Raw genomic sequence first — 22,142 nt, forward strand, 5'->3', positions numbered from 1 at the left:
GGAATCAAAGGGCTAGTAGGATTTCTCTCGTGGTGGTGGGCGCTAGTTACCCGGTTGACCAACTGTTATGTCCCACATGTGTAATTAGGCCTAGTGATAGTTTGTTACTTGTAAGGAGTTAGCTAGTTGGCTTTTCCGGGCTGGTTGTCGCCAGTCCAGTGGTTCAATCCACATTGGTGTATGGGTTGTGATATTAGTTCTTGCCAATACACTAAAAAGTCCACATGAAGTCGTTCATGTCCAAAGCGGGAGCGCTAGAAGCAATTCCTTCACCCAACTCGTCCTTCCCATGCCAGCAAGCGCTCTCCATACAGAATGTTGGCGGGGTGGTTGTTTCAAAAGCCTCTATGTTTGAGCAGGAACCTGGCAATGAGGAAAACTTTCCTTCCACGCGAGCAAGAGACCATGGCGAGATAAACCGTGCGCTTGAGAAAACACACAAAGAGAAGCGGCACGACTATGGGGATGTTCCAGTGCTTCAGGCTGAGATAGAGGAGGAACTGAAGAATGCGAGACAGTTAGAGCATGACGGGTTCTACGGGAAGGCTCTGAAAACATGCCAAGGGCTTCTGGTGAAGGACCCCCAGTTGGGAGACTTGACTATGATTGAGAGAATACGGAACCTCGAGGTAGCTAAATAGAAGGAGTGCCCATATGTACACGTCAAACTGAATATTGCGACGGCCAACAGCGAAAGGTGGAATTAGTCAAAGAAAACAACGGATGGTATCCAAACGCGAAGACGGGGTTCCATGAGCTACCAGGTATTCTACATAGTATTTATTTTGTCGCCTTTGTAGTCGCTACGTCAACTAATTGCCCTCGGGACATTTCTGCAGGCGGTTACAAGTTACCCTCGGCATTGTACGAACGCCTGTTTTCACATCAACGAGATGGTGTTAAATGGATGTGGAAGCTTTATGGGAACGAGCAGATGGGTGGTACGTTCAAAGTAGTTGAAAGCGAATTTGGCTATATCTTGATTATTAAGAGGTATCCCAAAGGTATACTCGGTGACGACATGGGAATGGGGAAAACAATCCAGGTCATCTCGTTCCTAGTTGGATTATTTGCGTCAGGAATGGCTCGCCATATTTTGATCGCAATGTAAGTTTCATTTTGATCTTCTGGGATACGTCTTCTCGTATTATGATACTTATCTCTGGTGGTTAGGCCCTTGGGACTCTAGAGACATGGAAAACGGAGTTCCGCAAATGGTCAGTGGAATTTCACATTTCCCAATGGACATCATGCGCATGTTGGAAGCTCACATCTACCTTCGTTGGTTATCAATAGGTTTCCAACCATGCGAGGTAAGACAAAACGAGTCTGTTTCTGATATAAACATAATGTCAACATCTGATTGGATTACAAAGTGAAAGTATATCACGGATCACTGAGCACGATTGAGAAAGACTTGCGTGTTGTTTTAGACAAGGGTGGAGTTCTCTTAACAACATATGGTAAACTGTAATCAGAAGTCAGATACCCTTGGTCTTGTCCTTCTCACTGTGTGATGCGTGCACCCTTAGATAAAATTCGTTTGAATTCCGGAAAGTTGTGTGGCGGGCCACAGCACGCATGGGACTATATTATCTTAGGTAAGGATATAGACTTGTTTATAACTGCAGCTCTCTAACAGATCGATATTTAAGATGAAGGGCACTACATCAAGAATCAAAGCTCACAGAAGGCTAAAGCCGTGCGTCAAATTCCCGCAAAGCACAGACTCTTGCTTTCTGGTAAGCTTCAGGAGGCACGTTTCCCTTCGAAGGGTTGTTTGCTGAACTAGTCCGTATGGTACATGCTACAAAGGGACCCCGATTCAGAATAATATGGAAGAGCTGTGTAAGCATTGAACTGGATGTCATTAATTCTTATGCTCGCATAGTTATTCGGAATTGTATCGGTACCTAAATAACAGGGTCCCTATTTGACTACGTTTGCAATGGAAACCTACTTTCGAGCAAGCGCAATTTTATGAAGCATTTTGGCAATCATATCAAAAAAGTACGTTGAATAGAAAATTCTATATTTCATTCCGCTATAACATTTCGGTTGGACTTCTAGGGCGAAGCACGCGACGCAACCCCCGAGGAAAAGCAGGTGGCGAACCAAATTGCCGAAGCCCTTCGCAATCTTATTGCACCCTACTTCATCCGCCGCGAAAAGTCGCTGCTGCACCATCAAATCGCGCAACCGGAGAACACAGCCGTTGAAACGCCTGGATTGGCACCCGATGTTAAAGTATTGGGAGAGAAAAAGGAATTAGCAGTCTGGGTGGCAATGACGGAGGTGCAGATCGCATTGTACCAGGCCTTCCTGACTAACCTTAACATGTACGAGGTAATTGTTGATAAGGAGACACATTGTTATTCATTAATGATACTGAACATGAAACGGCACAGATTTTGAATCGCTCACGATCGCCACTTAGTGCTCTTGGAGTGCTGAAGAAGATCTGCGATCATCCCGCTTTGATGTCGCATTCTTTGCAAGACTGCGAAGCTTTGAACCTAGACGCAATGTAAAATAATGGTTATCTTTTTGTATAAGGCCGCTTTTGTAATACTCTATCTTCATGATATCAGCGCGGCTCCCGAAAGCGACTTTCGAGAACTCTTGGCCCAAAGTGCCAAATTGCGCGTCACCGTTGAACTCGTGGAACATCTTCGACAAGAGGGACACCGTATGTTGCTAGTAGCTTCCAGTAGAAGAATGCTAGACATTGTGGAGAACTGCATCGCTGCTTTGGTTCGTGTTACCAAGCCTTTAAAATCCGATCAAAGATTCGGACTGAAAGGATCTTCATGACAGGGCATCACACATACGAGGATTGATGGAACCATTACAGACCGCAAGGAGCGACAACGTCGGATTAATACCTTTAATAGAGATCCGAATTACAGTTGCTTTCTCCTTACGACACAGGTCGCTATTGGCATCACGTTGACTGGTGAGTATCGACCATTTCCGCGAGGGGGGGGGGGGGGCACAAGGCTCATAAATCCGTAAGCTAACGTCGCAATTGCGGTTCGAAAGGGGCGGATAGAGTTATCATGTGTGAGTGTTGTTCAGATACTACTCATGACACCACGGAACATCGTCCTTATGCTTATCATACTGCGTTCACTCAGATGATCCCTCTTGGAATCCCAAACGCGTACGTGATCGGTATATAATCATCTTGCTTCAAGCCGCTGCATTGACGGACTCTCACAACGATCACTAGGATGCACAAGCTGTAGATCGGGCTTATCGTGTTGGCCAAGATAAGGATGTGATTGTTTATCGGATTTTGACGTGTGGAACGATGGAGGAGAAGGTCTATCGTAATCAAGTGCGTACATTTGGCGTTGTGTGCTTGTATTGCGCGCCAACCATCTATGGCCCTAGGTGCGGAAGGACTATCTGGCAAAGATCGCGATGGAAAAGGGAAGCCAAACACGGTCTGTGGCTGCTAGGGACCTCCTCGGGCTTCTAATAGCGAGAGACTAACAACATCTCTTTTCATAGATATTTCACCCAATCAGAACTGAAGGACTTGTTCACATTGGACGATCCAACGTTTTCGCAAACGCAGAGATATCTGTCTCGTCGACATCCAGTCGCCATGGGAGGCACTGACGAGTTTGAACATCACGTGGCACGGATCGAGCAGTTTGGTACATTGCGACTCTCCACGACGTAAGCAGACCACAAGTAACTCACTTGAACTCTGCAGATGCTGTCCGAGGTACCAGCCGACATGACCAATTATATACAATGAGCGAAGAACTGCAGGATGGGGAGCATCTTGGTGGCGCAAAACAAATGGTGCGGGACGATCGACGGCAGGCCATGCTGTCTTAGATGTACAAATCTTATGTTCTTTGCAGGTAGAGGAAGCCTTGAGGCAATTTGAAGATGAGCATGTTGTGTCAGACCGATATCCAAGCACCCCTGGCAGAGGTATGGATGCCAATGTGCCAGAGACGGGCAAGATTTGTTGATATCCCAGATGCTTTTTACCCACAGCGATACGGCTACGACCAAATGTAAATAATGAAAGTGATATGGCGCTCGGTTCACGAACTTCGCCACGCGTACAAGGGAGAGGAAATCGGCAGTCTCCACAAAGAATACCGTTTGCTGAAGCCACCAATATGCGTATGGTGAAAGGCGATGGAGCCTGTGGGGATATGATCGAGAATGCACTTGATTCTCCTTCCCCGTTAACACGCAGGGGTCGGAGGCGCATACTGGAAGACGACGAAGATGAGGAGGGATCCAGCACCGGTGGTGCGGTCGAAGGAATCGACATGCTTTCGACACCTGAGCCAACGTCCCTGTCCCACGAGACGCACTTTGATGGGGACTCGAAAGAGCTAGATGCACCGGGGACATCATTAGCAATGGGTCGCGACGAAGATGAGCAAGGCTGCAGCCTAGAGGACGAACCTGCCGTCAGTGGCGTATTTCCAACAACTGATAGCGCCGTTGGTGGCCGTCTTGAGCAAGGTGGCCTTGCGGACATCGAAGTCACCGAATCACCTTCCCCGACTTTCCGGCGTATACGACGACGGCAAATCATTGTAGAAGAGGATGAGGAGGATGATACAGAGACGGGAAATCGGGGTGGTACAATGGATGCAGATCTCATTGACAGTCTGCAGACCGCCATGGAAAACCTCGACATTCGTCAATCCCGTTCACACACAGATGAAGGCAACGCGTTTGAGCCAGCAGTTCATGTGCAAAGCTCAAGAAACGATGTTAAATTCGAAAAGGAGGACTTTGAAGCTAGTCATGGGCGCTTTTTTAGCGCAGTGGAGGACGAAAAGGATATGATATCTGAAGTGGCCGAAACATTGGCCTTTCAAAATGTCGAGGACGTTCATGGGGACGATGACAGGGTATTGTTAAATGACGGCGAATATGATGATAATATGGATTCCCAACTACATTCTGGGAGCTCGAACGTTAGCGCTGCCACGAATGCTGAAGAGGATTGGGGAACGAATGCGCCATCATGCGAGTCTTACACAGAAGTCCAAAATCCTATACCTCACAATTCAGATGGAAAAGCGATCAAATTCAGCGGTATGTAGCAAGGGTAGTATGGGAGTTGACAGTTCAGGAAACTCATATGTATTCCAGTTTGTCCAAATAGCCTGCATACCTCGTCGCTTTTCATCATTCGCAACTGTCGATGCCTACGTACTGACGACGAAATGGACGAATACGATGAACTCCTTTTCGCGTATCAACGACATATGAAAAAGCGCCAATATGATGAAGCGCTTCAGGCTATGAAGAATGCTTTGGAAATATGTGATGACGACGCTCGATGTTTCTGGGCAGTTTTAGTTTTGGGCTCGATGATATTTACTTAGACACTTAGCCTGTGACTTTTGGTTACCATGTAGAAATTTTCATTGAATGATAGATCATTCTCAACCACATCCACCTAACCCTCATCATAGATCGCTCCGCTACATTAAGCGAGAATCGCGACCATCCTCGTCATGCATGTGCTCAACCCACTTGGTATCATCCGTATTTTAAACCAGCACAAAATCCAACGATAAATGCACTAGCAAACGGTAGATCGGCTGTCAACCATCGCAGCACACTCTTGGACATCATGGTGACTCGGCTAGGCGGTACGTGGCCGTGCTCATCAGCACCCGCAACTTTGTTGAAGTACTTTTGACCTTTGGACCATTGAACAGTTATAAAACCCGCGTGGACAAGAAGCTACGGGCGAGTGGTTGGTATGATTTCAAACATGTTTCGCGAATGCCGTGAGCTTACCTGTAAGAGAACGAATCCAGCGCCAACCGCAAACGCCACGAGCTTGCTAACCTTTTTGGTAAAGTATCCTGTACATATTCCCAATGCGCCCCCAAATGTCATGAGCTCAGGATTTGAGAACCACCTTGCTGGGGGAGACGGAACTGTGTCATCCGCGTCCACTACTACTTCCTTTTGAGATGGATATGCTGAGAAAGGTTTTAATTCCTACTATGTCAGAAAATGTCGATGTCCGCATGGTGTGAGGTATACATACCCTTTGTTGGAGGAGATGGCGCTACCCAAACCGAAGCGGCAACGACTGCGCTGGTGCCTCCCAGAGCGGACAAAATCGCTGCCGTGAGAGATCTCGGTTTCTGACTCCGTCCTTCCTTTTGATCTTTGTGCGTTTCATGTCGCTGATTCTTCATTGGACATCGGGGCGCAACAAGGAGGTCAGGTGCAGAAAAGTGTATCGTTGCCCCTCTTCCGTGCAACGATCGTGAGCTTGAGAACATCAGCTGCGTCGTTGTCGCGCATGCTGCCCAGTGAGTTGACAACGTTTTCTGCCCGCCGATTGCAGTTAGACGCTTCCCGGCTGACGCAACCAGATTGCTTGAAGTACACGTCCGTATCAAACTGCGGCCCATATGGGGAGCAGCAATGGGAAAAAGGTTCATTTTGACAAAGCACCAGATAGATTTGCGTCCTTGCGTGAACGACTTCACTGTCGGCTCTGTCTATTTCAGGTGATGTTCCTGCTGGCGGAAACGCTCATTTGCTGCAACGTAAGAAAGACGAGAAATGGGCGAAGGTTGACTTGGCCGGTGACGTCATGATCTACCATTCTGGCGTCGAGTCGTTCCTCATCCTTTCACCTCTTCCACGGGCATATTGACCTGTCCTTTTATCTTCCCGCCGGTAATTGCCTCTTGGACGACATGAGCCCAGTACATGGCACATCGGCCACATTACGCTGTCACGGTTTCAACGACGTGGTGGTCCCCAGGTGCGGAATGACAGCACGTCAACGGTCTGTTTGGAATCTGACTGACGAGGTAATAATTGTATTAAAGTCCGCAAAGCTCCCAAGGACCGCACTACTCTCATTGCCGATGCATTTTGTCTTGCCAGATTGAACATGCGTTCGTCCTCAGCGTCGCCCATGGTTGACACCACGTGATTGTAGCCACAAATATTGGTCCTCGGCTGGTACTGCTACAACCTGCATGACCTCAGCAATGTAATGTGAGTGGATTCCATCAGCGTTCCCCCATCGCCTTGATAGATCCTTTGAAAGGATGAAGCTTCCGGCAAGTGCAAATCAAGGGTTCAAACAGGAGCCACCAGTACTGCAAAACCAGTATGAAGATGACCCAGCCCTACAAGGGATCTTGTTTCATTATCTTCCGCATTCCGACTTTGAAGCTGTCACCGGTGATCTGAAGAATTTGGGTCAACGTGCAATTACAGATATTCTGGCGCTCGGGGACAATGCTGAACAGCATCATCCCACTCTAACGCAGTATGATCATTGGTGCAGGCGGATAGATAAGTTAGAAACCTCAGAAGGATGGCGGGCTTTGAAAGGGGTTGCCGCGGAGGAAGGTTTGATTGCCATCGGATACGAGCGTAAGCTACGCCAGTTCAGCAGGGTTTACCAGTTTGCAAAGTTGTACGTCGCTGGGCCCAGCATGGCAATGTATACTTGTCCCTTGGCCATGACAGACGGGGCCGCTCGATTGATAGAATTACATGGCACACAGGATATGAAGGAAACAGCTTTCGCGCGCCTCACATCGCGCGACCCGGCAAAATTTTGGACCAGTGGACAGTGGATGACGGAAAGACCTGGCGGGTCGGATGTCGGGGGTACGGAAACAGAGGCAGTTAAATCCAGCGATGGCCGGGGTTGGCTTCTATCCGGTTTCAAGTGGTTTTCATCGGCCACCGATTCTGATATGACTTTTCTACTCGCTCGTACACGAGACCAATCGACTGGTTCAGTAAAAGAAGGGTCGCGAGGGCTTTCTCTGTTCTACGCCAAGCTGCGCGACTCTGACGGTAACCTCAATGGAATCCGAGTGCATCGGCTCAAAAACAAATTCGGTACCAAGGCTCTCCCAACCGCAGAGCTGGAGCTAGATAATCTCCCAGGGTCCATGGTGGGGTCCGAGCATCGTGGTGTTGCCACCATTGCAGTGATACTCAACATCACTCGCATACACAGCGCGTTGTGCACGACCTCAAGCCTTCGCAGGTCGTACGCAATCGCGAAGAGCTACGCCGAGAAACGTGTAGTATTTGGAAAGTCGTTGTCAACTCAACCACTTCATCTTGCTACCTTGGCTGATATTGACATGACCTTGCGCGGCGCTATGCAGCTCTTTTTCTTTGCGGTACTACTCCTCGGAGAATCCGAATGCCATCCCGATGAGAGCCGTCGCGCCCTGTCCGGAACACTGCTTCGCATTACAACACCTCTTTTGAAAATGTGGGTTTGTCACGAAGCGATGCCGGCTATAACAGAAGCCCTGGAAGCATGTGGTGGACAGGGCTACATGGAAGAGACTGGAATTGCCCGTCAGCTTCGCGACGCCCAGGTGAACTCGATTTGGGAAGGAACAACAAATGTCCAAGCTCTAGACTTGTTAAGGATCGTGGGCCCAGTCTTTCCTGTGTACAGGAAGAAAGTGCTTGAACTTGTGAGCCACGAGTCGCTACTGAAACTGCCCGTGAGCGTGGTTAAGGATGCCTTGGATTATGTTCAAAAGATAATCGTTGCCATGCAAAGTTGGGAAAGAGATCAACAGGAAGCAAAGGCCCGGTTGCTTGGATTTGCATTGGCGAGGATACTCATTGGGGCCCTCCTTATCGATCATGGTGTTTATCTGCAAAGAGAGGGTCATGGTGATGCTGAGGCGAGCTTAGTATGCGCAAAACGCTGGTGCGCGAACGTCGGATTATTGGTAGGGCAATTGGATGCAGCACCACATTCGTCGAAGGAAGATTTGGTATTAGTATACGGAAAGAGTTCAAGGGCTATGCTTTAATTCCACTGCGAGGGGATCGCTGGTCAATATCTAGAGAGGTTACTAGTACTTTGGAATAATTTCTAGACGTAGCAATGGCTGCCGGTACTTTTGGATAGCGCTTGTGACATCTGTCAAGCAAATGCTGGATCAGATCTCCTTCACAAATCCCAGCCCTGTTGGTGGATGGTTACCTAACATATGTCGACAATAACGATGGTCTTTTTTGGTTGGGGGCAGGTCGTTTCTCCTACCCTCGCGCTAAGTTCATCCAAACATATGCATGTGCAATTGCTGTGGATCTGGAATTTTGTCAAACAGTCCATCGGAGGAACAAGCAGATGCCAAGGATACCGGGATGGCTGATGCTATGATGTCGCTTACCAGTCATGAGTTTCTCCCAACAGGTAAAGAACGGGGCCTTGAGATCCATTAGAAAGGAGATCAGAGAGGTGAGGTGGATGAGATCACTCACTCGGATCAGGCCTGTTGTCGTCGACAGTGGGGAACTATTTGAAGACGATCAACGAGCTTTTGTAAACACAGATCAAACGTTTCGTCGATTCACCAAAGTTTGTTACGCCACTCTAATGGAGCTCTAGTATTGCAAACAAAAACAGACGATGTACATGCATACATAAATTAAACAACAGCGAAAGAAACCACAATCTCAGGCGACATTCATCTTTGGTTTCGCAGCTCCGGCTTTCTTGGGACGAAGCCACTCTTTTGGGAATTCGAGATTCGCACGACGAGGTTTGACGTGTCGCAGATCCAATGGTACATCTGTGAAAGCATCTTTCTCATCCTACGCAAAATAGGCTTCATGAGCACCAAACGACGAGATTCGCAGCATATACAGCGGCGTCCTACCTTTGCCTCATTCACCATTCCATTCAACAACTTCACCAACCCAATCCTATTCATCTCGCGATCCACCTCTGCGTTCCCAGTAGCAGCTACCTCACTTGTCTCCGCAGACACTGTAACCACATCGCTGTAAGGATCGTACTTGTCTCCAGCCAAAAGGAGAAATTTGTGACGTTGGGCAGGGGTCAACGGAAGTGTACCAACTTTGACCTGAACGGTGACTTTGGTAGAGTAGGGTGGTGGCTGTGTGAAGTCATATGTGTAGCTGTCGTAATAAGTTGTTACAATGTGGGATGTTGGTGGTGGTGTGAACGGTCGGTGTTTTCCTATGCAACCATATTTAGAGCTTGCCACCAACACATCAATATTCCGACAATTCAGCACCACAAACCTTTAAGCATTTCGACATCATTCTTCATCTTCAACAATAGATCCTTGGTCCACTTCGCAGTTTCTACAAAGTCAAGTTCGTAGCGGTGCAATCCATCCGCGGCGGTATCCCCACTGAGTGCTACAAAATCATTTTCGTCACGACGCTCGGCACCCGTTTGTTTCTTGCGTGCATAACTGGCAAACGTTGTGGTAAAGTTCCGGCTAGGTGCACGGACGGCTTTGAGGGCCGGGAGAAGCTTCCTGTATGGGCGCATCATTGGGAGTGACAGCTTGTCCAAAGATCCAACGTTGATTTCAGCGACCACCTATACCCGTTGCCATAGAAATTGGCAATTTTACCTCTTTTAGTTCTAATGGAACAGCGAGATTAATCACAACCTAGCAGGAACGGTGCATTGATCGTAAATGGCAAATGTATTATAATAAAAATGTGATAAAAATACTGCAGTCTCCATAATTTATATTATACATGACTACATAAAATCAGCGGCCACCGCTCGTCGGGGGCTCTTGCGGTCTGGAGTCGGGGTGTTTTTTGAAGCACTACGCGCTGATTTGGGAGTCTTTTTCTTGCTCTGTGAGGATGTAGGGGTCTTCTGAGCTCCTTGTTTAGTCGATGGTTTACCCTGCGGAGTTATCGGATCTGGTGATTTCGTGGAGCTCTTCTCTGAGATTGCAGGGTCTTTGGCGGATGTTGTGTTGGATTGTTGCAGCAGCGTTGTCAGGAGCACTGAAAGCTGGGACGATTTTGCGGCTTTTGGGCTTTTCTTTGATGTCTTTCCTGGAGTTTCCTTAGACTCTGTCACAGTCCCATCCCGTTTTGGCGTCCCCTTAGGCGTTCCTTCCTCTACAGTTTCGTTCGCTTGAACGTCTTCGTGGGCCTTTTCCGTCCACACGGCCGATTTCAGCAAACTTTCGAGCTTCTTGGCCACTGGTGTAGCAAGCGCAGGTTTCAACACAGGCGGCGCGCTAGTTTCTGTCTTGCGAGAGGGGGTGCCTTCCTCCGCCACGGGCTCTTTTATGTCGAAACCTAAAGGATATATAAGTAAATAAAAGCGTTCTCGTGCTCTATACGCGACTACTCACTTTTGACCATGTTTTTCTCCATGACAAATTTTACAGATTTCCTGGGATCGGAGCTGGCAGTTGCTATGAGCAGTGTCTGTTTGGATCATAGTTTAAACATTCGAGCATTTGACGGTCGCCGCAACATCGCCTGCAACCAACCTTTTGGGTTTGTTTCGCAGGGACTGTCATCGCATTCTTTCCCGTCTTCTTTTGTTTCGATTGCGGTGTAACTTGGAAATCCATTAACTGTCAATATTCTAAAATGGTTCACAGCTGCTACATTGCTATTGCTTACCTGGACTCAGCTTTGGATCTATACTGTCTGTTACGGTTCCGGGCAGTGGAAGTGCACCGGTTGCGTCCTGGGTCTTCTTGGCTATAAAACACCAATGAGTCGACGACCGACGCCACGCATGACATACAGGATCGACATACTTTTGGCCTTGGGTATCTTCGTGACCTTAACCTCCACCTTATACTGTTCAATTCCGTCCATCCCCTCGCCCGTTACGTCCACCCTCGCATCTGATGATTCTCCGTGCATATTTTCTTTGACATCCATCACCTGTGCCGTTTCATCTGCAGTCTCTGTCTTGCCCTTCTTTCCCTTCTTCTTTTTCTTCCTCGGGGAAGCATCCTCTTCGCTAGTGTCAACTGGCGCTGCTTTCCGCTTTGACCCCACGAGATCGTCATGTGCTCTTTCCTCACTCTTGGGTTCAGACTGGGCCTGGCCTTTGCCATTCACCTTCAAAGTAGCCGGACCAGCATCGATCAAATGGTCCGGCTTGCTTTTTGTTCCTTTGATGGCGCCTTTGGAGGTTTTCAACAGGCTCTCATCCACATCAATCTTCACAACTTTTGCATACGCTTTAAATAAGTGTTGCACTTTTGGTCGGTTTTTCACGAGGACATCGGAGCCTATTGCGATATCGAATATTCGCCGTCCAATTCGCTCGCAGTCAAACGGGAGAGAGGGGACGTCGTGATCCATCGCGCTGTCATCTGTTCAGAAGGCGAGTTTGATCCGTGTCCTCAGTCTATAAGTAGAGCAATGTTAAAACACTTACCTTTCGAAGTTTGATCGAGAATGTGCTCAAAAATATTTTCTCGGACCTTAGCGAAGACAACATCGTTTGCTGATTTGGATATGATATCAAAAAAGGGATCCAGTAGCTGAAAAACGGCGTCCGCAGTCGCCTAGGTCGAGTACATACGTCAGGCAACATCTGCGGCAAAGAATTTCTCTGTTATTTCTTACCTTTCCTCCAACTGCTCTCTGAAGTTCCTCCAGGTACACTTCCGCGGTGTGGTACCTCAAAGAGTCTGGAGTTTTCAGATCGTTGAGCCTGGAGAACGCATTGATGAGATTACAAGAGCAATTCCTTCGGCCACACGATATCTGTCAAACATACTTCAAAGGTCCATTCTTCAAGATCTGCAGGTACTCCCCAACCACATCGGCATCCCACCCTTTGCTCTCCAAATACTTGAACCCGTAGAAATGGAATTTTCTCAACAACATATAGTACTTGTCCAATCTGTTCAATCACAATGAGCAACTCCCCATGTTCATTGATAAGAACAAGTTTTGCACCTCAGCCTGTCGATCCCATGCCAATCCGCAACGATTATAGTCCAAAACGCTCGAATATACCGCAAAACCGTGGACTGAGGTAAGTGGAGTGCTAGGCTAGCGAGCTTATCCGCCAGGTGCTGTTGAATGAGAGGCTTATCGGACATCCAGAAACCTTGCAGATACAAAGGTTATTCAATGCAACATGGTGAGCAAACAATTGACCTGACTCAACTGTAGAAAAGTCCTTTCCAAAGTTTCAAGAGATCAAGATCCTTAATTTCTTCATTGTTTACCAGCCATTTCGTGAGACCTCTGACTGCCCGGTCGCGGATGCTCTTATCTGCAAGTGTATTGGAATTGAAAGCGCGAGACATTAAAACAGAGGCGAGAACAAAAAAAAAACAAAAAGATCGCAATATGCATTCAGCTGCGAACCTGTATGCGCAAGTTGCCTGCCAAACCCGCTCTGCATTCCTGAACCGTCCGTCATAATGTCCAGTATTCGGTACGGATGTCGTCAGAATATGGGCAGAATATCGGCAAGCAAATCAAAAAACATCCTTTGAGATAGCCAAAAAATCCCAACTTGTACGCATAACGTAACTGTGCCACCACTCAGCAAAAACAGTTAAAACGAATCGCTCAAACGATATTTTTTCTTCGATGCAGCTATACGATTAGCTTTTAACAATTTCTCGTATTTGAAAGTACAATAATAACATCTAACGTAAGGTTCTATCTTACCACCTTATTCCAAACATCCATCAAATGGTTGTTCACACCAGAATGCCTCTATCATCATTCTACATCTCATTGTCTTGACTTTGCAGCCGCCGACAAAGCAGCAATCTTGCGGTCAACCACCATCTTACGCCCTTTCCGATGATCCTCATAGTCTCTCCCAACCCGAGACTGAGGTCCAATGTCCTTGGACAGTATAAACCGGACCAGCACCATTACCCACGACGTGTGATAGGCTAAAGTGTTGTAGAATTCGGGTGCAACATCCCGGACTTTCCGTAGATTACTCCATGGTACCTAAAACGACGCGTAGGCGGTCAGATTACAGAACACGTTATTGTCACAATAAAGGAGAAACAGCAAGCATACCTTGGTAAAATCATGATGTTCGTTATGATATCCAATGTTCATGAATAGGTAATTCAAGCTTCCATAGTAGGAGTAAGTCTCTTGTCCATCGTCAAAAGTGAAGTGCTCTTGAATAAAGTGAGCCGCGGCAGGGTGAATGCCGTAGCCAAACCATAAGGATAGGAACAGATACAAGAAACCCCTTGGTCCACAGTAGATCCAGACAAGGGCATCCGTCGTGATAGTGAACACCCAGTTATACAGTTCCCATCTAGATGGCCGCTTTTGCATTGCTGCCCCTCTCACTACGTACATCATCGGGTAAAAGAAGAGAAAGACGAACTTCAAGAGCGGATTGCCTCTGATCAGTTTCACTTCCCAATCAAGGGGAAGGTCCGGATCATGGCCAATGACGCCTTGGTAGGCGTGGTGCTCCAGGTGATACCGGCGGAAGGAGGCATAGATGGGGAACGGGATGCCAATGTTGGCCACGAGCCCTACCGCACGATTGATAGCCATTCCTTCCCCACACAGACCATGGGTTGCTTCATGAATGATTACACCATAGACCTGTGTCAAGGACCCACCAACAATATACGTGCACGCAAGCATTCCCCACAAGGAGTCGGTCGCCACGCGCCCGAAATAGTACGCAAGGGCCACTTGGATGGAAGCGGTCAGCAAGGCAATCCACTTTGTAAGCGGTTCGTAGCCATATAGTGTTTTTATTTCGGGGTGGCTCTCCAGAATGGCAAGCTTTCGCTTAATATGCGGTTCGTCAAGGTCATCCTTGGCAATGTCGTCGTCCTTTCCTGGAATAGACCGGAGCCAGTCTCCCAGATAAAGAGGATGCCGACGGTCCAGCTGCTCTGTGCTTTCGTCTTTGGCACCTGCACCAGCTCTAGACCGAAGGTTCTCGGCCGCAGAGGCGGCTGATCTGAGCGCTGGTGTTGTGGAACACATTGCCAAGCTTACTTGAGCTATACCGAAACGTGTTTGAATAACCTGCTACGTGCAAGAGCGTCCCAAGAGTTCTATAGGCATACCTTGGAGCAAAGTTGGCGGATCAGTGCCAAGAACGAGGAGTGTTCTGTGGGGATGGGAGGGGCTGAAAAACGAAAACGCTAAACGGCCAAGTGATTTTCACCCTTTTAAATACGCGCGGCCAACTTTAAGCCCCGCCCGCCAAGCCGAAAATGGTTACATTGGATCTGCAAGTCAAATTGACTTGAAATGACACATTTCTTCAGCGCTTTTGGGCATTTGCTCGCTGGGAATCCTCGAGGATTTGGACACCACATCTTTCGTCTACTTGAGTGAAGATGAACGCTTTTTGGTCGCGCAAGTGCCGAATGTGTTGCACATCCCCAATGGAGGGGAACTGCCGCCTAGAAGGCATTTTCCCCTAAAGGGCAACCCCGTTCAACGGGGGCTTCTGGCATTAGACAGGTCAAGCTTGACGGGCTCCATCTAGCACTGATCGCTCCCCGTAGCTGATTCCCCTCGAACTATGCTTTCGATTTTCGATTTCTGCTTGTTCCTTGATGATGAGCGATCCAAAGTTCAGGAAATGGATCGTGACAGGTTGCCACCACTTGAAAACCTCCTATTCCGGCATTTACCCGGTAGATGACCTGACAGCCCTCTTTCAGAATGCTCTGAATGAGATGGACATGCCATTCAACAAGCGTGCAAATCCCTATTCAACCTGCTCTTCCTTCGCCATCGACCCTCAGAATGTTGCAAATTCCATTGTTTACATAAGCAGAACCAGTGCTTAGTAACCGAATAACCTTATCCACAGATCATAGATCCCAGGTAACTGCCGTGGGGAAACTTGAACTTTTTGTTGAGGAAATGTCGCGAAGGACCAGTATAACGTGTGAGCACCTGGCACCCCCATGTCTGTGTTCGCACAACACAACCTCACATGAAGGTGACCATGACCAAACACCGGGCAAAACGGGCGAGTCGCGAACCTCGTGGGCTTCGATGAGCAGCAATGGCTCCACAGCATCCTCTTCTGACCGACACCAAAAGATGCCTTCGAATACCTTTTACAAACGGACATTGCCCTCCACATGCACACCCTTCAACTCTGCAAAAGGTCGCTCTCTGTTTACCGGAGCGTTGACGGAAGGATACATGGAGACATACTTTGCTCTATCATTGCAATATTTAACCCAGTCAGAGCCAGCATATTGTGGACTTTCTTCTCTTTGTATGGTGCTGAACGCTCTTGAAATTGATCCCGGACGGCAGTGGAAAGGCGTTTGGAGATGGTATGATGAGAGCATGCTCGACTGTTGTAGACCTCTGGAAGACGTCATGAAGAACGGAATTACGTTGCCAGAGTTCGTATGCCTAGCACGATGCAATGGACTAAAGGCGCACCTGAGAAGGGCAGACAAAATGTGAGATAAATATTCAAAGACCCAGGGTTTACATGTAGCGCGGGAAGGTTGACTGACTGCTACGCTACCGCACGTCTTCCTCAGCACGAAAGAGCAATTTCTGGCCGATTTAAAGCAAACGTCTCGCGAGCCAAAAGAATTCTTGGTCGTATCGTACGATCGCGGAACTCTACAGCAGACTGGAACGGGGCATTTTAGCCCGGTGGGTGGGTATAACGAGTCAGAAGACATGGTCTTGATATTGGATGTCGCGCGCTTCAAGGTTTGTCGTACTGTTGCAAACATCTCGGTAATGTGTAAATTGTACTCAAAGCTGCGATCCATCGCATATTTTTCAGTATCCAGCATACTGGGTGCCGTTCGATCTGCTCTGGTATGGGGTTGCAGTTGATCTGTCGTAGTCCTCAGAATGACTAGACGGAAAACCATTTTTCACACCAGGCAATCACTGCAACCGTGCGACACAACAACTGGGAAGCCAAGGTACACGCCAACGTAGTGCCTATCCAGCATCTACCAACAAGGCGGACTAAATTTCACTATTGAAAACAGGGGCTATGTCATCCTCAAACGAGGAAAGCGTAGCTACGTGCAATCCGCCCTCAGTCAGCTGGCCGTGAACCGCGAGTCTTGGCCTCGTTTGTCCAACATCCTATTCCAAGAACTCCCCAAGCGGTTTGCCACGTCACCACCCGAGAGCCCTGCTCAGTTCATTTCCGTTGTTGTGGACGCCATTCCCGATGAGTATGATTCTGTGGTGGAAAATCGCATGCCGCTATTTGTGGCTCCTTTTGCTGCAGATGATCAGGTGTTAACAGCAACCGCAGATGGAACGAGCGTGGGACAATGTGACCCACACCAGGTCGGCTGTGAAAACGTCCAGGCTACTCTGGATGCATACGTAGCCGGGCTCGATGATTTGTTGCACAAGCTTGCGGAAACCGATCTGTATCGGTTTGTGGCGGACTCAATTGCGTCCAAGCGCAAGATGCGAAATAGAGAACAAATTATGGCTATGGCGGCAGCTGCCAGCGCCAAAGCAGCTGCCGCTCTTGCCGCTCAGAATGGTGAACCAACGGACGCAACTACCGAACCCACCTCATCCACACCACCGATCCTTAAACCTCTCTTCATCGAGCGTACTTCCGCCATGTCTTCTGCCCGTATCTCTTCCCCACCAATGTCTCCTCGTTACGCTGTCATCAATGCTACGCAATCCTGTGTGTCCAGCCCTCGACTTAGCGGAATTTTCACCCCTGAGCGAGCAACATCGTCATCCTCACTGTCACTATCCCTTGCTAATCTGCATCCGCCTAACCATCCAGTAAACGACTTCACTGCTTTCTTGACCATGTTTTTGTTTGCCCTGTTTTCTTACAAGCCTTTCCATGAAAATTTGAGGGACGTGGACGCGGATGGGGATTATGGTTTATTAGAGCTACAGCATCAGGATCCACCGTCGCAGGAGGGAACCCGGAATGGAAAAGCAAGTGGAGAGTTTATGCCAAACGGCCGGAGGATGTCTATGGCTGAACGAGTTCGAGGTGTCGTCAACTTGGATGTGGCAGGAATTCAGGATGTGAATTTGCGAATGGAGGTTGCTTTTTTGCGGGACCAAATTGCTGCTTTGACAGAATTGCAGAGTCAGGATGCAAGTCGGGTTGCCGGTGTACCTACACCATCATCGGCGTCATCTTCTCTTTCGGTTGACGCAAGTGTACCATTGTTGACAGATGCCAATGCAAGCAATGTTAATAGTTCATGACGAACTAGAGAAGCGAGGTGCATGAAACCAAAGCTGTTACAGTAGCCCATGGCTAGAACATTCTGTATTCAGTATTTGCTCTAGTGCTGAAACGGCCCTTATCACCTACTATACACCATCTCTAGATATTTTATACAAAAAAGATACAGATTATCGCTAATATGTATCGCATTAAACTTTGGCGGCAAAACTTCTCAACAAAGCATCCTCTCCCCCGCTAAAAATGTACTCTCCCACCCAATCTACTCCAAAAACCTTTTGCTCTTTAGTTTTGTCCCCGCCCGCTAACGTGTACATTGGCGTCGTACTCCGTATATCCCATACTTTTATAGTCGAGTCATATGACCCGCTGACAAAGGTGTAAGAGTTTGTTGACGACCATCGGACGGAGGAGACCCAGTTGGTGTGAGAAGAGAGGTGGAGTTTAACCGTCTGGCCTTCTGTTTTATGCGCAAGATCACCAAAGGATAAGCCATCGACTATGGCAAAGAAATGGCCTGAACAAACACAACAAGCACGTACCCTGAGCTCTCAAATCCCACAATCGAAGAACTCCATCCGAATGCCCCGTAACAATCAACCCATTCTCACCAGAGTAATCCATGCCTAAAACGACTTTTTCGCAATTTCTGGTAACTGTGTTTGTACTTTGCTCTACATCCCATGCACGCACGGTGTGGTCCCATCCGCCTGTGACCAACATGGCCGAGTTTGTCGGTGCAAAAGTAACGCAAGAAATGGGACCCACGTGGCCGGTGAGACGCTTTTGAGCACGCTGTTAGGGCATCTGGGTTAGCTTGTATAAGAAATCAAGAAGGACCAAATTCATACATACCTTGAGTGGAATGACAGATGAATCGGCACCTTGGTCTGATTTGAGTTTTCTTCGCTTCCGCGATTCGCCACCATTATCGTCCTCTGCTTCCTCAACATCGTTCGGATCCGTATTCCAGAGCAAGACACATCCATCCCATGATACAGTCGCCAATTCCTTTCCATCCGGACTGCACGCCACCCCCTCCACACTTCCAGTATGCCCCACACATTCATACAGTATTCTCGACTTGTTTCCTTCAGCATCGTACTCCCAACCAAACACTTTAGCATCCTGCCCCCCCGTAACAAATCGATATCGCTCCGCAATAGAAGACTCAGGAATCCATGATACAGACTTAATCGGGCCCGAATGCCCCTTCAAAACTGCCTTACAAACTCCTGACCGATCCCACACCCTACCCAAGGTATCAAAGCAACCCGTCAATACTAGCCCAGAACTATGTCCGCGGACGCTGGAAATCCATTCATCGTGCTCAAATGCTGCCGCTGGGGAGGGTGGTAGTGTTGCTTCCACATATTCCAGTTCGACAATGTTTTCAGTTGAGAGGCCGTGATTGTCCAAGTATGTTTTAAGACTCGTTTGAAGGAATTTTCCGTCGATCAGAAAATTGAAGGGAATAGGCTTAAGTGTGGTCTCGTCGGACTCGGTGTCTGTTGCCGTTCGTCCGAGAAGATGGTTAATAATTTCGGAGAGACCGTAGCGTCTCAGACGAGCAGGAACAAGGATTGCTGTATCGGTAACGGCATGCTGTTGTTGGCGGGTGCGGAACCGTACTTGGACTTGAATATCTCCCACCTTGTTTGTTGAGGTGGCTGGTGATGGGGGTTGTTCAGTAGTCATGCTGGTGGTTCTGTGCAAACTGGAGTGTGATCTCGGAAAGGCAGCAAGATCAACCAACATCGCCAAAAACAAATTCAAGTTTGATGAGATAATGTGGCGTAAAGAAAACCACGTGATACATGTTGTTCCAGTGTCAATGTAGTCTGCGTATCTATCTATCTACTAAGGACAATATCCATCGATCCCACAATGTCTCAAACTTCACCATAGCCTCTGCTTTCTCCTGCTGTCCCATGCCAGCATAGGTAATTCCATTGGAAGCAAGCTTCTTCAGGGAAGCAAGATCCAATGACTCAAATGCCATGTAGACTGACGTGAGGGAAAGGAAGTTAAGGTGAGGGAGAGGAATTTAAGGTGAGTAGTATATGCTGAGAACATACCAGGACCCACTCACTCACCTTGATAGTAGTCGTAAGAAACACCTTCATATCCAAAAACCCCAGGATCATCCGATGCCAATGACACCTGTACTCCCTTCAGTAACAAATCAATCATCGGATGGCCACGGAGATCTCCAATATAGCCAAGGAGTTGGTTGGAAATCGGGGCAACCTCCACCGCAATGTCGCTGTTGATGAACTTCTCAATTAGTCCCGGATGGTGGGAAAGCGAGAAGGCATGTCCAACGCGCTTGGTGTTGAGGAGATAGGCATCGTAGAGATTTGTATCTGGGGGAACTCCAGAGCGCGTCGTTTCGCCGGCATGGAAGATGAAGGGAAGACTGGTGGACTGCTCTGATGCGCTTGCTTGAGCTTTTCGCAGGGTATCGACCAGTGGTCTGAGTGCGGATGTCTATAAAGGAGGTTAATTAGTTGAGAGCATAATCCGCTCATCCACGAAATCTACGAATTCCAACCTCTTCGTGCCCGACGAGATCATATCCAATGATCTGATCGCCATGAGTTTTTCGCAATTCAATAGCGTGCATCAGTGAATTTTCAATATCAACTGTCGGGTTAAATCGCAGGTCTTGGTAAATGAATCTCAAGTCTTGGAAATGCGGATGGTCCTTTCTGAACTTGTCTACAATGTCCCGAACACTGTCCAGCACGCTCGAGAAGTTGCGGCGTGTTCCATCTAGATGATAGGTCTCCCATCTTGAAGAACGGAGTTCAATGTAAGTGAGCCCATCATTGTGATATTGTTCTAGTAGCCGAGTGATATATGCCTCAAACATCGGTTGATATTGGATCAGCGACCCCAATGTGTCAAAAACGAGGTCAAATTTAGCCCACGCTTTTTCCTCGGTGGGGTACTCACTAGCATGTATTTCCGCTGATTAGAGAGATGGTGGAAGAACAGAGTCGCGAAAACTCACTTTGAGATAACGCTATTTTGGTGTTCGACGAATGCATCAAATGCAGAGGGTCCACCTGGGAAGGAGCTACGAGCATGTTGACAAGAAGCCCATTCATCACGGGGTAATTGTGTGGACGAGAAATTGAAAAGAGGTAATTGGATACTTGCATTACCCCTTTCGTCAAAGGTGGGGTAAACTCTGTTCACAAATCTGGGAGCGAGCGACGATCATTAGTTTTCGACCTCAGACATTTAAAAGGCTATCTGATACTCACTTTAAATAGCAGTTTCCGATATCCTCAGCTGCTGTTTTCACTATCCACTTGATGTCCAGCATGGCTTCCAAATGCCCGTGCAAAAAACCGCCCTTTGGCATAGACCTGATGACTTTGAATAATTCTGTGCTGTCTATCACAGGCTTGGCGAGTGAGAAGTGTAAGGCAGGGGGAAATTGACTTTGAGCTTTCAATGCCGTGGTCTCTTTTTCGCGAAGAGCATGAAGGTAAGCATTCGCCTTCTTATCCATGTCTGATAGGACAATGTCATTATCAAAACGATTTGCGGAATCATAAAGGACCAGTTGGTTTCGTTGCACTGTGTAGGTGGGATCGGGTGATCTTGCAATAGGGGCCGCTATGACAGGCGCAATTAGGAAAGTGAAATACGCTAGAATTCTGTATATTGGTGCCATATTGACATATAGATTATAGGTGGGGAAATCAGCAGAGTCCTCCAATCCCCATTGGGGGGGGATGTGGAGAAGCACACTGCAAAGGAGAAGCGATGATGAGCTCATGCCCATGGCTTGCATGGCTTTGCAAAGCCTCGATTTCACACGTGGCAAATATCGCGCGCCCTCCGAAGCGAACGGACGACGAAAGGGCAGTGCAGAGCAGAGCTGGAAAGCGATAAACATACTTGCTACTGGAGTGAATCAAGCAGCCTTAAGCCGATATTTTATGGATCTTGGCTGAGGTGATTACTGCGGTCGTTCCATTTGCATAAATTCTATGAGATGCTTCCGTTGGCAAAGAAAGTATAATAATAGTGACTTTGTGGGCCGTAGCGACTATAAGCCAAGATTGGCGGAGCAGGCGGTGAGGAGGAAGCGGAAGCGAACGCAAATCCAACCTTTTATGCGTCAGAAACTGCACCCTTTGATAATGAGATCCGACTGGAATTT

The 22,142-nt window shown here is 48.0% G+C and overlaps 9 protein-coding genes across 9 annotated transcripts; 3 read left to right on the top strand and 6 right to left on the bottom strand.

The window, feature by feature from the left end:
* Positions 1–5: 5 nt before the first annotated feature.
* Positions 6–5,417, top strand: SPPG_05541 (uncharacterized protein). The gene is made up of 23 exons (XM_016753748.1): positions 6–629; positions 692–764; positions 801–941; positions 1,005–1,107; positions 1,267–1,313; positions 1,377–1,463; positions 1,533–1,601; positions 1,656–1,742; positions 1,816–1,848; positions 1,925–2,010; positions 2,071–2,346; positions 2,409–2,527; positions 2,592–2,754; positions 2,818–2,956; positions 3,043–3,063; positions 3,138–3,163; positions 3,233–3,340; positions 3,397–3,449; positions 3,517–3,665; positions 3,725–3,816; positions 3,879–3,951; positions 4,018–5,082; positions 5,140–5,417. Exons 1-23 carry the CDS (start codon positions 225–227, stop codon positions 5,373–5,375), a joined length of 3,651 nt encoding a protein of 1,216 aa, XP_016607327.1. The 5' UTR covers positions 6–224; the 3' UTR covers positions 5,376–5,417.
* On the bottom strand, positions 5,321–6,875 carry SPPG_05542 (uncharacterized protein). The gene is made up of 3 exons (XM_016753749.1): positions 6,053–6,875; positions 5,797–5,984; positions 5,321–5,739 (listed from the first exon to the last, which is right to left on the bottom strand). The coding sequence occupies exons 1-3, from the start codon at positions 6,453–6,455 to the stop codon at positions 5,533–5,535; spliced, it is 798 nt and encodes a 265-aa protein (XP_016607328.1). The 5' UTR covers positions 6,456–6,875; the 3' UTR covers positions 5,321–5,532.
* A 132-nt stretch (positions 6,876–7,007) lies between these two features.
* SPPG_05543 (uncharacterized protein) lies at positions 7,008–9,084 on the top strand. Its single transcript, XM_016753750.1, has one exon. It carries the CDS (start codon positions 7,077–7,079, stop codon positions 8,826–8,828), a length of 1,752 nt encoding a protein of 583 aa, XP_016607329.1. The 5' UTR covers positions 7,008–7,076; the 3' UTR covers positions 8,829–9,084.
* A 271-nt stretch (positions 9,085–9,355) lies between these two features.
* On the bottom strand, positions 9,356–10,346 carry SPPG_05544 (uncharacterized protein). Its single transcript, XM_016753751.1, has 3 exons — positions 10,069–10,346; positions 9,681–10,003; positions 9,356–9,615 (listed from the first exon to the last, which is right to left on the bottom strand). Exons 1-3 carry the CDS (start codon positions 10,325–10,327, stop codon positions 9,478–9,480), a joined length of 720 nt encoding a protein of 239 aa, XP_016607330.1. The 5' UTR covers positions 10,328–10,346; the 3' UTR covers positions 9,356–9,477.
* Positions 10,347–10,543: 197 nt separating this feature from the next.
* Positions 10,544–13,204, bottom strand: SPPG_05545 (uncharacterized protein; the record flags this gene model as incomplete). Its single annotated transcript, XM_016753752.1, has 11 exons — positions 10,544–11,100; positions 11,157–11,232; positions 11,298–11,368; positions 11,434–11,514; positions 11,574–12,140; positions 12,206–12,335; positions 12,397–12,484; positions 12,551–12,676; positions 12,733–12,886; positions 12,947–13,054; positions 13,150–13,204. 11 exons carry the CDS (start codon positions 13,202–13,204, stop codon positions 10,544–10,546), a joined length of 2,013 nt encoding a protein of 670 aa, XP_016607331.1.
* Positions 13,205–13,524: 320 nt separating this feature from the next.
* On the bottom strand, positions 13,525–14,766 carry SPPG_05546 (uncharacterized protein; the record flags this gene model as incomplete). The annotated part of the gene is made up of 2 exons (XM_016753753.1): positions 13,525–13,752; positions 13,825–14,766. The coding sequence occupies 2 exons, from the start codon at positions 14,764–14,766 to the stop codon at positions 13,525–13,527; spliced, it is 1,170 nt and encodes a 389-aa protein (XP_016607332.1).
* A 319-nt stretch (positions 14,767–15,085) lies between these two features.
* Positions 15,086–18,200, top strand: SPPG_05547 (uncharacterized protein). Its single transcript, XM_016753754.1, has 5 exons — positions 15,086–16,217; positions 16,302–16,479; positions 16,556–16,590; positions 16,659–16,700; positions 16,770–18,200. Exons 1-5 carry the CDS (start codon positions 15,661–15,663, stop codon positions 17,980–17,982), a joined length of 2,025 nt encoding a protein of 674 aa, XP_016607333.1. The 5' UTR covers positions 15,086–15,660; the 3' UTR covers positions 17,983–18,200.
* On the bottom strand, positions 18,020–19,703 carry SPPG_05548 (uncharacterized protein). The gene is made up of 3 exons (XM_016753755.1): positions 18,818–19,703; positions 18,505–18,757; positions 18,020–18,422 (listed from the first exon to the last, which is right to left on the bottom strand). Exons 1-3 carry the CDS (start codon positions 19,658–19,660, stop codon positions 18,154–18,156), a joined length of 1,365 nt encoding a protein of 454 aa, XP_016607334.1. The 5' UTR covers positions 19,661–19,703; the 3' UTR covers positions 18,020–18,153.
* A 19-nt stretch (positions 19,704–19,722) lies between these two features.
* Positions 19,723–21,735, bottom strand: SPPG_05549 (uncharacterized protein). The gene is made up of 5 exons (XM_016753756.1): positions 21,235–21,735; positions 20,979–21,170; positions 20,517–20,919; positions 20,059–20,452; positions 19,723–19,969 (listed from the first exon to the last, which is right to left on the bottom strand). Exons 1-5 carry the CDS (start codon positions 21,648–21,650, stop codon positions 19,812–19,814), a joined length of 1,563 nt encoding a protein of 520 aa, XP_016607335.1. The 5' UTR covers positions 21,651–21,735; the 3' UTR covers positions 19,723–19,811.
* Positions 21,736–22,142: the final 407 nt, after the last annotated feature.

Source organism: Spizellomyces punctatus, assembly GCF_000182565.1.
Source record: "Spizellomyces punctatus DAOM BR117 chromosome Unknown supercont1.9, whole genome shotgun sequence".
Classification (NCBI taxonomy): Eukaryota; Fungi; Chytridiomycota; class Chytridiomycetes; order Spizellomycetales; family Spizellomycetaceae; genus Spizellomyces; species Spizellomyces punctatus.